Here is a 13,485-nt window from a genome sequence, read left to right on the forward strand (position 1 = left end):
AAACACAACTATGAAGCATATTTTATACATGGTAGAAAAGCATTATTGCGATAACAACAAGCAGGGAAATAATTAATACATTAGGAAAAAGGAATTGGCTTACTTTATGCTACAGTATGAAGACCTAATTCGAAAAAAAAAAAAATTAAATCAGGAGGATTTTCAGTATTTTTTTTTTCTAAGATTATGATCACTATATTATTTTTCAGAATGTTCTACAAATGAATGCTATAAATAGCAATTTTGTTGATCCAAACAACTTGAAATTTGAAGAAATCAAGATATTGGGAGCAGCCCAGGAAGTAACGACAGTCACCATCTCTCAGAACAATGTTGTGGAAAATTCCATGCATAATATCACCTATTATCCTTCAGAAAAGGTAAAACAGTAACAGGCAAATGGGAAATAAACATCTTTGAAATTACATCACCTTTATTTTACATATTGCAAAGGACAATATGCAGTACTAATATCCTTTCAACAGAGTACATTGTGTATTATGGAACAAAAGTACCATTATATTCAACTCAGATTGATATTGGAGGAGGGTAAGAAATATTTATGTTTTAGATGAGTATTTATGCACCGAGGTTTAAAACAAAATCAAGCACACTGTTTAAACCTCCTTCTAACCTTTTCTAAAGAGTTTTTCACAGGGTGAACATAGGAAAGCAGCAACAAGGTGTATTTACATGCAAAGCAACTGGCTGCGCTGCTGATAGTGGGAAGCTTTCACAGAAGTGCTTTCCCACACTAAGGATAGTGCTGACATTGCTCTGAATCTGCATTTTACACTCTTTTTAATTATTACATGCACCTGAATTACTTGTTATGTAATCTCAGGTACTGAATAAAAATAAAAATGTTATAACATTTTCTTACCTCTTTCATTCATATTTCAAAATGTGAAGGAGCTGTGCCCTTATCTTTATTCCCGTTTCCTTCCAAGGAAGCTGTGGGATTGACTCAGTATTTTTAGATTCTTAATTTTTCAGATTTTGTCTCCAAGAATATCAGTTATGTGTGTTTGTAAAAGTTGAGGCTGTATCAAATGTTACAGGACAGGGGTTTTTGTGAGTTGTTACACAGCAAAATGTATTGTTCCTGAGGGCTGGCATCTCTGCTGGCTGAAGGAAAGATGGATGTTTTGTGGGATTTAATAACTGTTTGTTGTTTAATATTTATAGGTTGCTCATATAACAGGACTTCAGCTTGAACTGGGAAAATCTTACACAGTAGAATGGACTCAACAAATTAATGTCAATGAAAGGTTTAATTGTTATCCCAGTCCTGATCCAACACAAGAAAAATGTGAACAACTTGGCTGTGTCTGGCAAGTAAGCAAAAAAATTATTCCTATAAACTAATGAGACAGAAATGTTTTCAGAATCATAGCTTTCTCTTTATAGTTGTTCAGTGCAAAAGGAGTCTTGGCAGATTTGTCAGATTTAAATAAAATGGGGGCAAAGACACAGCAGGCCTGTACTAGCAGATTTTATTTACTTCATTAAAACGAAGGTAGTTGGCAACTGTGCAAGCTCTTCCAAAGTATATAAGAAAATTGAGGAAAAATAGGGTATTTTCTGAAAGATAGAGAGAAATAATATTAGACTTATGAAAAAATAGAATAGACTTGAGATCTGCATCTTCAGCTACCTCTTACGCTTCACTGCCACAGCAACTTTTGTCTCACCTTCATAGTCACTGAAGCACAGCTTAAGTCACATCAATTCTTCTGGATCACAGTTTGAGAAGAAATCCTTGAATGTCCTGGAAACTTTGGTTCATATGGGAACTTAATTGTTTATATCCATGTCAAGGAGATATATCTAAATCGTAATCCCCAACATGCAGTTCTTCACCACATTGTTTTATTTATTAATATCTCGCAGCATATGGGAGCAGAGTGCTTTGGCATAGTTGAACTTCAGAGGGTCCCTCCGACTAAATTACTCCATGCTCCTCTAAATCTAAATTTTACAGCTTGGACTTACATCCTATGCATGAAGACCGAAGTTTTTTGCACTGTTAGGAATATTTTTTGTAATTTTGGACATTTGGAAATGCCTTTCATGTGAAATCAAAGTCTGGTCCTGTTATGGACTATAAGTATCTTTTGAACACATGCTCAAGTTGAAAGGTGCTTTGAATTTGATGATGACAGATGAATATTTATTAGCAATTAAGATGTGCGGAGCAGGCATAGTTTCATGTGAACACGCAGGCAGGACTGATGGTACATATCCAAAGGTGGAAGGCGAATGCATTAACCTACATCGGCTCCCCTAACCTCGGAATACCTAGTCTGAGTGTTTATGTTCAACTGAAGCAGGAAACTGAAAAGTAATTTTGATCTTGCTGTCAGGAGATCTTAGATAAGTAGAATGTAATTCACTGTGGATATTTTAAGGATAATTTGTGTGACTAAAGCCAATGGAAATGTCTCGTCTTCCGTCACCTGAATAACTAATAAGTTTTGGGCACACCCCCTTGAAGGCAGACAGAGACCAGAGAGCAATGGGATTACAAGGGAATAAGCTTTAGGAATTTCAACAGGCCAAGACCAAGCCATATTGTGGGATTGAGCTGAAGATCCCAGGTATAGGGAAGTTAAATCCACCTTTATTGTGCGAGGATTCAATTTCCTGAGTGTACTATTTGTACAGCCTTGATTGAATTGTTTGACTGAACCTGATTTAGCATAGAGATCAATTATTGTTCACAAGCTGCATTAAGTTCCTCCCAAAATTCTACATTTGACATCTATCTGATAAAAATGGGAGCTTTGGAGTCCATGCTAATAACTAACAAAAAATGCAGCAGGCCACTGCAACACACTAACCTGAAACTTACTTCTGTTTGCAGCAGGTAACATCAAATTCAGATATTCCACCCTGCTATTACAGCTCCGACAACGCGTACTCTGTAGATACAGTTGAATACACCTCATCAGGTTTGGCAGCCAACCTCATCTTAAACAGAGCCAACACCAGAGCTAATGAGAATTTCACTGCACCAATTAGTACACTACGCTTGGAGGTGAAATATCATCTCAACAACATGCTGCAATTTAAGGTAATGTCGTTCCAGAATTTCTATGAGTATGTAATGTCCCATTGTTAAAAATAGTCTTATTCATGGAAATTATAAGGACTTTTTCTAGCAAATTTTATATTACTTAGACTGTTGTACCCTTGCCTAAATATGTTTCTGCTTCTAACCAAGTAGTTGTTATTGCTCTTAGCTCACATCCTTTTTGTCCTGTAATTCTGTGCTCTGTTTTACAATGAAATTATATGAATCAAAGGTATATTGTCAATGTATATGTGTAATGTCAACCAGAAACTCTGGAACTAAAGACATTTTATTAGTACACAAGTAAATTTATCTGTAAGTGTTATCATGACTACACAGTTTATTCTTCCATTAATCATTCTACTTCTATTGTAAATTTTTTGATACACTATTGGTTAGACTATAATTTATCACAGTGCATTTAATAATCCTGAAATAAGTGTAATATCTTAAAATGGTCCGGCATCAAAACCTAACTTCAGTCAGCTTTCAGAATACAGAGACCTTTAAAAGGAATCTCATAGTTGGCCAAAAGATTAATCAGAAAGATATTTACCATACATATATATACACCTATAATTTAAATAGAGGTATATATTTTAAATTCTTATATAGAAATGATTAGACAAGCCATTCCTGATCCAAAATAAATTTTTAAGGTTGGTTTGGTTTGTTTTTTCTTTTTTTCCCAAACCAAGTTCTGTGAAATAATTGGTTAAAGAATACATCTTGAAAGAAAATACTCATCTCAGCAAGTGTTTTCAACAATTTTCTGAATTTATTTTAACTAATTCAGATTTCTATCACTATAGCTAAGATTTCAGAAAAGTCATTCATTGAAATTAATTGATTTTTTTTCTTCATAGATATATGATTATCAAAACGCACGATATGAGGTTCCGGTACCACTAAATCTCCCGAGCTCCCCAACAAGCACAGACACGGAAAGACTTTATGAAGTATCAGTTCATCAAAAGCCATTTGGTATAAAGGTTCGGCGCAAAAGCACAGGAGCAGTCATGTAAGCCATAGTCATTTTACTTTATTTCACTTGGTTTTGTTAGCTCTTTTCAAGCCAAACCATTTTATTGTGCACTCTGTTTCAAACACCTTAAGATTGTGTTGTAGTTCAGCCCCAATCGGGACCAGACTATGCAGTCTGTCTCTCACCCCCGCCACCTTCTGAGGGAATAGGGAGAGATAACATGAGAAAAATGGCTCAAGGTTTGAGATAAGGACAGGGAGAAAATCCTTAAAGTTACCATTACGGGCAAAACAGACTCAACTTGGGGAAAACTATTTATTATTAAAACCAAAGCAGGATAATGAAAAAGAGAACAAGATAACTTCCCCCCACCCTTCCCAGGCTTAACATTAATCTCTGCTACCTTCCCCCCCTGAGCAGCACAGGGGGGGAAGAGGGAATGGCAGTTACGGTCAGTTCATCACACATCGCTTTATGCTGTTCCTTCTTTCTCGGGGGAAGAACTCCTCACATTCCTCCCCCGCTCCAGCGTGGGGTCCCTCCCACGGGCCACAGTCATTCGTCAGCTGCTGCAGCGAGGGTCATCTCTTCCGCGGGGTGCAGTCCCTCCAGAACGGCTGTCCCAGTGGGCCCTCCACAGGCCACAGCCTCCTTCAGGCCTCCACCTGCTCCAGTGTGGGGTCCTCCACGGGCTGCAGGTGGATCTCTGCCCCTCCGTGGACCTCCATGGGCTGCAGGGGGACAACCTGCTCCACCATGGTCATCACCACAGGTTGCAGGGGAATCTTGGCTAGGAGCTGCATTACTCCTCCCCCTCCTTCTGAACTGACCTTGGTGTCTGCAGCCATTCCTCTTGCAAGAAATTCTTCACAATTGCTTCAGGCAGACGCCTCTCAGGTTCTCTTCACATCTCATCTCCTCTCCACTTCTTGCAGCCAGGCTGGGCTGAGTCGGGCCCAGTCGGCCGCCCGGCGGGAGGCCAGAGGATGAGGGCCACAAGGCCCACAAGGCTTGTGCCTCCCCCTCTTTGCCCCCGCTCAGCTGCTTCAAATCATCTCCTTTTTTTTTTTTTTTTTAAATCCCCTTCTTAAATACGTTGTCACAGAGACGTTTTCAGGGAACATTCTGCTACCAACTGGCTCGGCCTTGGCCAGCAGCAGGTCCACCCTGGGCCCAGCCAAGTGCACTGGACAAAGGAGAAACTTCTAGAAGCTTCTTGCAGAAGCTGCCACCATAGCCCCCCCCCCCCTCACTAAACAAAACAAACACAGACTGACTTTTGAATCCTTCCCATGAAATGGTTCTGTCTGCCGAAGGCCAGATGCTGTACCCGGGGGAGATAGCTTCACCCTTGCATTGGATGAGAGTACTGACCACAGCGAGGATAGAGAAGGTGCCCTCAGCAATATCCTATTGTTTTCTCATAATCATTTAAAGTTTTTCCCCTGTCACTTCATAGCCTGACACTTGCTAAAAGTCACGTACAATATGTTGAAGTGCAGAACGCAGACAACTCCAAAGGCTGTTTCTTGTGTAGTTTCCAAGTCTCTGGGATGCGCGACGACTTTCTACACTTCTTAAAATTTATCTTAGGTGACCACAGCACTCATCATTAACAAATGATCATTTGGTTCAGTTTTGGGGAATAATTAGGAAAAAAAAAAAAATTAGTTAGTGTCTCCACTAACTTGCAGATGGATTTTGGTAACATGACAGCTAATAATTCTAACAGGAGCTTCACTTCTTTCCTTGATTAAGCTTAATTGAGAGCTAGAAAATAGAGAACAATAATAACCGTTGTGTGTGTAATGTTTTTTATTTAAAAAAAACCCCATTATTATGTTATTTTTTAAAGTACTCCAAGCATAATTACAAGCTGAGTTCCTTTTTGCCAACCAGAGTAATCATTCAAACTGCAATTCAGCCTCCTGGAATTATGTAATTCTCTGGCAGAGCACCATCAGGCTGCAGTTTGGTTTCTGACTGTAAAGATGCTATTTTACAACAAATGAGACCTATTAATACAGTTTCAGTGTAATCTGCACAAAAAGTCCAGTGAACTGTAAAAAGCGCCTTATTTACTATATTCCATGTTGCATCAAGGATCAATCTGGGAGGAAAATATTATTTTCTCACTAAATTGTCAAAATACAATGCAACTTGCTGTGTACGATGCCTGTGCATAGTATATATCTCTCTGAGAGACACAGGGTTCTTTGTGTTTCTAAGCTGTGTATCAAATTCTTAGACATCGGCACTTCCTGCGCTTTAAGTTTTATTCCACCGTTACTGAAGAGTGAGATTTTCAGAGAAAGAGTAGCCTAAAAGAAGTGTCTGCCAGCTAAACACAGCACTGAAGATGCTATGTTCTTGTTTTCATTTTCCTCTCTCCATTTTAGCTGGGATTCACAGCTGCCCACCTTCACGTTTAGCGACATGTTCATTCAGATTTCTACCCGCTTAGCGTCCGAGTACATATATGGATTTGGGGAAACCGAGCACACCATGTTTCGACGTAACATGAGCTGGCACACCTGGGGAATGTTCACAAGGGACCAGGCTCCAACCGTAAGTAGAAGCAAATGTGGCTTTTGGAGCAGTGAGACGAATGCGTGGAGGTGTTCAGCAGGACTTTAAAGTCCAGTGGATGTCTGCTGGTACTGGACACACCTATTGGCTTTGATTGTATTTATCATGGCTCATGATTTGAACGGTGTCTCAAAAGCAACGATCTTCTCTAAACCTATTCTTTGTGACTAGCAAGGCCAATGTGCTAAGCTCAGGCCCTGAGTCAGATATTGGAAGGCAACAAACAGCTTAGAAATAATAGCACACTCTTCCTTTTTGAATTCTTCTCGGCTGATTATTCTGAAAGCTAGACATGAGTCAGGACAAATCCTACTACTTTGGGATGAAATTAGTACTTATAGAGATAAAACAGAAATGTGTACACTTGTGTTATTTCCTATGAGATAGCACAAATGTTTGCACTTTGCATGGAATGACCAATGAAATCCTTGTGGATAATTACAACTCTAATTTCCAGTTCAGGTTTCAATATATTTTTGAGTAAATTAAAGATAACAGAATGTCACCAGTACATCCTGATTATCTAGACACCTGCTACTGTTTGAAAAGAAGGCAAAGTTTGTCCTGGGGAAGCATTTCCTCATGAGCAAGCTTTAAAGGCAGTGACGCTTTCCAATGCTTTCCTTCCCACCTGGTCAGTTTGAACAAGACTGTCTCAAATTGGGAAGTTGGAAGTCATCTTCTGTAGGTATGTTTTGTAGGTATGTAGGGTTTAAGTATATAATTTTGGAGTTTATTTGTTGTATGTTTGGCAGTTGTGTGTCTTGTCTTTTATTAAATTTATTAATGAATGTAAATAAGTGAATGCGTGTGATGTTCCTCCAGTAAAATGTATTTTATTTTGTTTGCAGTACAAGTTGAACTCCTATGGTTATCAGCCATTTTACATGGCTCTTGAAGAAGAGGGTAATGCCCACGGGGTTCTCTTGCTTAACAGCAATGCAATGGGTAAGAAAACCTTCATTTTCTCAATGTGTTTTATTTTTATGGTCACTGTTTTGCAATAGTGGCAAATCCAGGCATCCTTTTCTCATTTCACTTCCTCCATTTCCAGATGTGACATTCCAGCCGACCCCTGCCCTGACATACCGCACCATTGGAGGAATTCTTGACTTCTACATGGTTTTGGGCCCAACACCAGAACTTGTTGTTCAGCAGTACACTGCAGTAGGATTCCTACTCTATTACAAACTAATGCTGGGTTTTCCTTGTTTAATTGGTTTGTTTCGTTTTGACCTACTCACCATAAATATTCTTTCTTATTTTTTAGCTGATTGGACGACCAGTCATGCCACCCTACTGGTCTTTGGGATTCCAGTTGTGCCGCTATGGATACAGGAATGACTCGGAAATCGCGGAGCTGGTGGAGGGCATGAAGACAGCTGGGATTCCCTTTGTACGCTGGTAGCAGTTAACATTTGAGCTCATGCCTGAACTTTTGACTTCAGAGTATTAACTAAGACCATTTAAACACAAAATCAAAACCCAACCATCATGGCAAAGTAGAACAGACTATGTTTCATACCAGAGCTGAACATCTCTGCACACTCTGGGCCATGTTACATGTAGGCGTCAGGCTGTTTTATTTTCATTATCATTACTACCAAAGAAACACTCACATACCTTAGTCAGTTATGGGCACTTGCCATGCTGGTTTATGAAGGAGAAGTGATCAACAAGAAAAACAAGCAGGAAAGAAAGTGAAGCAGCATCATTTCAATGGTATATTGCTCTGTGTCAAGTCACTTGTTGGGAAATTGGAATAGCATATAGATCTAACAAAATTATACTGTAAATTTAGTATGACTCTTCATTTTAAATGTAATTATCATCACTATTCCAATACAGAGCAACTGTTTCCTTTGTTTCCTTATAGATATGGTAACATATGTGCAGTTTCTGTGTACATACACAGATTTACAAACCCAGGACTTTATTCCCTATCATGTATTAATTTCTACCCACAGACTAGGTGCAGTAGTGAAAGGTTTATTTTGTATTGCACTTACTTGCTGCTAAGTTGTGTAATATTCATTTAATAGCTTGAACTTACAGTTACTGCTGCTTCCAGTTGTACAGTTCAAAAATTCAGTATTTATTTATTTTGGCAGATTTTCAATGAGTATGTATTTGTGAAAAATGAAAAAAAATCATTTTACATTAATTGTTTTTGTGAATTGCAGGATGTCCAATATGTAGATATTGACCATATGGAAAGGCAACTGGACTTCACTATTGGCCCACGCTTTGCTGGTTTACCAGCTCTGATTAACAAAATAAAAGAAGAAGGAATGAGATTTATCATTATCCTGGTCAGTTTTGAATACTGCTTTTAAATTTTGATATATCATTGCAAAATGTAGACCATTGAGTTTCTAAACTTACTTATTTTTTGAGCGTAAGTGTAAATGTGTTTTTAATTGTAGGATCCAACCATCTCTGGAAATGAAACCAATTATCCTCCCTTCTCAAGAGGTGTGGAGGATGATGTCTTCATAAAATGGCCCAACACCAATGACATTATATATTCCAAGGTACTGTTCCTACAAAGTTGACAGCAGAGGCGTGCTGTAGCCAAGTGAGCAACGTGTCAGCCTAGACTTCTACTTAGTTTATATCCAGTGTGGTTTGATTAATTTAAAATGTTCTTTGTCCTATTAGGTCTGGCCATTTCTTCCCAATGTAGAAGTCAATGAGTCATTGCCTGAGCAAACCCAAATACAGGTAAATGTTGATGTGAGTTGGTATGGACTCAAATATAGACAGAGTAGCACATTAATTGAGGAAAATTGCAGCAAACTAGCTGATAAATCTAGTGGGAGGAATAAAGCGCAGAAACTGGCTAGCCTTCCTAGCAGAGCCAAAATATTAGTAGACAAGTAAATTTTTTATAAGCCAAGTTTCTATTTTTTTTTTTAAACAAATTCCAATATTTTAACAGCGGGATGCTTTCAGTCCTGTATCTGTTTTGTTTTCCTACTATTTTTACAGCTCTATGGAGCACATGCTGCTTTCCCAGACTTCTTCCGCAATTCCACAGTGGAGTGGTGGAAGAGAGAAATCCTGGAGTTCTACAACAATCCCACCAACTCCTCGAGAAGCATCAAATTTGATGGCCTGTGGATTGTAAGTGTAGAAATGTCTTTGATTTCTGGATGTTTTTTTCTCTGCCAGACACTAGCAGAGCACACCACATTTCATAGTGTACGTAGTGTTGAAGTTTAGAGGGCATCTGGCGTTAAATTGCCTGCAAGGGTGCCTGAGGACTTCTACAATGCTTCTTGTTTATCTTTTAGAATTTAATGTGGTTTGTAGGTTTGAAGCAAATGCAATCAAGGTTTTCCTCTGATTTTAGGACATGAATGAACCAGCAGCTTTTATGAATGGTGCCATTGGCGGCTGTAGAAATGACCTTCTAAATATGCCACCATATATACCTCGTAAGTCTGAGTTTTAGGTCATTCTGGTTACTACATAATTTCTTATATAGTATATGTGATGCAATTGCCTAAAGTTAGGTATATAAAATCACAACTCCTCACTGAAAGTGGCCCTTTATTTCTGAGATTATGGGCACTCTTCAACCCCATCTATTTCAGTGAGAGCAGTAATTGCATGGCACGTCTTTAAAATAAAGCTATTTTCAGCTACTTGCACGCATATAGATTTTGATACCCATTTTATATCTAGGTGCTTTGCTTTAGGCATAATAGAGAATGTAGTTCTCTGTTTTGGAGTTTTCTCAGATGAATAATGCAATTAATTAAAAATTTAGAAAATATCCTTGTATCTCCCCTCATTACCGTGTATCTATACAGCCAAATACTTGAAATGCTTAGCTTTCTTAGCTTGGCTTTACTTAAGCACTGGTGTGGAGTAGTACTAATTAGTAATTATTTATTAGTGGTTTATTAGCATACTCCTGTTGCTTACTGTTGTCATCAGTTATCATGAATAGTTTCTCAGGGATTGTCAGGACGTTAATATTCAGGCACAGACCGTATCCCCTGCTGCATCCACTTTTCTGTTTATATGGGTGAAATGAGAGTTTACAGACTTCTGCAATATCTTCTCAACTTGGATATACTCTGTTTACTCTTTGACCCTCTTCAGTAAGAGCATCTGCAATTGAGCTATTACACACCTACAGACCCAAATGCCTACGTAGGAATATTAGAAATATTCCATTTTGGAAATGCTATTTTTATAATTATAAGTAAATAAATGGCAGTATACATGCCTAAAAGAGAGTAAATGCCAAAGAGATTATAAAAAGTGAGAAAAAGTAACTCAAATAATGATTAAATATTCATTATTAAAAATATTTTTGTTTGTTTGCTTTCCGTTAGATTTGGGACGCCGGTCAGAAGGATTAATTGTCAATACTCCATGCATGGAAGGTCAACAATATCTTCCAGATGGTACCCCAGTTAGACACTACGATGTCCACAGTCTTTATGGATGGTCACAAACAAAACCTACCCTAGAGTAAGTGAAATATGCATACTTTTTGTTTTGTTTCCAAAATATGTTGCAGATGACTATTCTGTGTCTATGTTCTTATGACCCGAACTTTCATCAGTTTATTTAATGTCCTTGAGAAATCTTTCTTTTCATTCGAATATCTTCAGTTCACCTAGAAGTAAAAAGTTAAGTTCTGATGCTCAAAAGTTTGAGCAGCAGCACTATAGCTCTTGCAGTTGCTATTATTTCAGTCTCATTACTGCTCAGCTAGCGCAGTGGTCTCACCAATGCTGCAAGCAGAGTGACAGGAACCTGAGATGCTGGAGAGGAGGTGCAGGAGAAGGTGAGGTGGGTCTGCAGAGGGCTGAGCTGAAGCTGTGCTTCTATGGTTTCACTGCGATAAATACCTCCTGCAACTGGAGCTAGCTGGGAAACAAAACCCACACCCACTCAGGCATGTCTGCACCTGCAGCTGCATCGCTGACTGTCACAGGACAAGCAGGCAAAGTCTTTGTTTTGAGTTTAGCAGCTTTAAAATCACTGACCCTGAGCAGACACGATTCTCAAGGTATGTTATGTTTTAAAGACAGTTTACCCAAGTCTGATACTAAAGAAACTCATTGCTCACCTAGCTGGGGAGCAGTTCTTGGCATAGCAGCTCTAAAAGAATTTCAGCTGTATAAATGTTATGATATTGTACAATTGCTGTCCCGCGTTATGAAATAAGATGGTGCTATTGGCCATGGTGCTATTTCTCGCATAGGTTAATTTGGATGTAATTACTTGCCGTCGAGCATTTCCTTGTCCTGACACATTCAAACACAACACGTTGCCTTTTCAGCAGAGATTTCTATTATGCGACAGCCGCCAAGGCCGTCCCAGGGCGCTGCTCTGCATTGTGAATGAGAGCAGTCAATCCAAAGACACCGCTCAGGTATTCATTCACAAGACAGAAAGGAGAAGAAGGCTCAGGATTTTGATCAGCTGTTGGGGACAGTAATTAACCAATAATTACTGTAATTAAAGTATAAAATAGGTTTTGTTTCTAGATTTTGCTAGGATTGCGTGTTTCACTCCTAGGGTTGATACTCTCATCGCCTTACCTACACATCTAGTGAAGGAAAATGAACATCATTTTTTAACAATGTTAATTTAAGAGGAGCTTCATTATGTTTTCTATTTAAAACAAACTGAGTAGTAGTGAAAAGGGGAAACAGTGACTTTTAAAATGCAAACTGTGTGCACAAGGGCTTTACTTTCCAGAATTTATTTTCTCTGTTTCAAGACAAACGTCGTTATCGGTTCCTTTCTGAATAGCACCCCAGCCTCCGTTAGATAACGCCAGATCTAATGATAATCTGTCTGTGCTGTTTCATTTCCAATTCAACGAGTAAGCAAGGAACAGTGTTTCTTTATAGGTCTTTACAACCTTAAAGACCTTGGTAACTTTGCTATTACCATAAAGAAAGAAAATATCAAGGCTGCTTGAATTTCTGACTGAGAGGATGTTGTATCTGGCAGCGTGCCACTCAAGGCAGGAGCAAAACTGCTGACAGGACAGGAAGGAAGGGCTGATACCTCTGCTGTCAGCCAAATCCATGCGACTGGGGCAGCGTAAGTAGGCAGTAATCTAACATGAAGAGGAACGTTACCGTCGTTGCTGTGTATTAAGTACAAACTGAAAGGTAGTGAAATATTTCTTTCTATTTTGAGAGATATCGTAACAGAAATGACTGTGATAAATTACACAGCTTATACAGATATTCTCCCTTGCAATTTATAGATGATGTTCTATGTCTCTCAGTTCCCAATTTATTCTTTGGTCCTAACTGAAGGAGTAATTGTGCAACTGAAGACATGGTGTAGGAATAACTTATTCTAAGACTAAACCATCCAAACAAGAGGATCATTTGCACACAAAACTCACAAAAGCCTGTAACTTAAGTGAACAGCAATTTGTAGTGTAACTTGATGCAATTTTAGACCCCTTACTAGTGAGTATAGTAACCATTGGAGGTACATTTGGGCTTTGTGACATGAGTAATTTCTGTTACTGGATACAGCTGTGGCTCAGTCCTGGAGCAGAGAGCTGGCACCTCAGGTTAGCAAATCACTCGGGCCATGCTCATCCCTGAGCAGTTCTACGCGAGACCTATGCTTTCCTTACATTTGACGTTTTACCTGCAATTTCCAAAGCGTTGCTGAACTGGGGTAAACCAAGCAGAGGCTGAAACCGTTTGATATACATTACAAAGAAAGAGAAGGTACTAGAAAACTTACTGTTTGTCTTGGAAGAAATAATTGCAGCACATTAGTTATGTTTAATTACTATGGTAATTGAAGGGACTTGTGTGTTTTTGCTGTAATTATA

At 38.8% G+C, this 13,485-nt stretch overlaps 1 protein-coding gene across 3 annotated transcripts in view; it reads left to right on the forward strand.

The window, feature by feature from the left end:
- The window catches only part of SI (sucrase-isomaltase), a 48,330-nt gene that overhangs the window by 24,653 nt on the left and 10,192 nt on the right, over positions 1–13,485 (forward strand). The window contains exons 23-36 of one of the 3 annotated variants that reach the window (XM_086754247.1): positions 210–380; positions 1,189–1,338; positions 2,867–3,076; positions 3,943–4,097; positions 6,461–6,629; positions 7,502–7,598; positions 7,705–7,817; positions 7,921–8,046; positions 8,834–8,962; positions 9,077–9,184; positions 9,312–9,374; positions 9,642–9,776; positions 10,006–10,090; positions 11,000–11,138. In XM_086754247.1, coding sequence (XP_086610373.1) covers positions 210–380; positions 1,189–1,338; positions 2,867–3,076; positions 3,943–4,097; positions 6,461–6,629; positions 7,502–7,598; positions 7,705–7,817; positions 7,921–8,046; positions 8,834–8,962; positions 9,077–9,184; positions 9,312–9,374; positions 9,642–9,776; positions 10,006–10,090; positions 11,000–11,138 — 1,850 coding nt within the window. The remainder of the gene's footprint in view (positions 1–209; positions 381–1,188; positions 1,339–2,866; positions 3,077–3,942; positions 4,098–6,460; positions 6,630–7,501; positions 7,599–7,704; positions 7,818–7,920; positions 8,047–8,833; positions 8,963–9,076; positions 9,185–9,311; positions 9,375–9,641; positions 9,777–10,005; positions 10,091–10,999; positions 11,139–13,485) is intronic. The other 2 variants (XM_086754248.1, XM_086754249.1) reach the window with 2 other exon arrangements.

The sequence above is a fragment of the Chlamydotis macqueenii genome, chromosome 9, assembly GCF_036417535.1.
Source record: "Chlamydotis macqueenii isolate bChlMac1 chromosome 9, bChlMac1.mat, whole genome shotgun sequence".
Lineage (NCBI taxonomy): Eukaryota > Metazoa > Chordata > Aves > Otidiformes > Otididae > Chlamydotis > Chlamydotis macqueenii.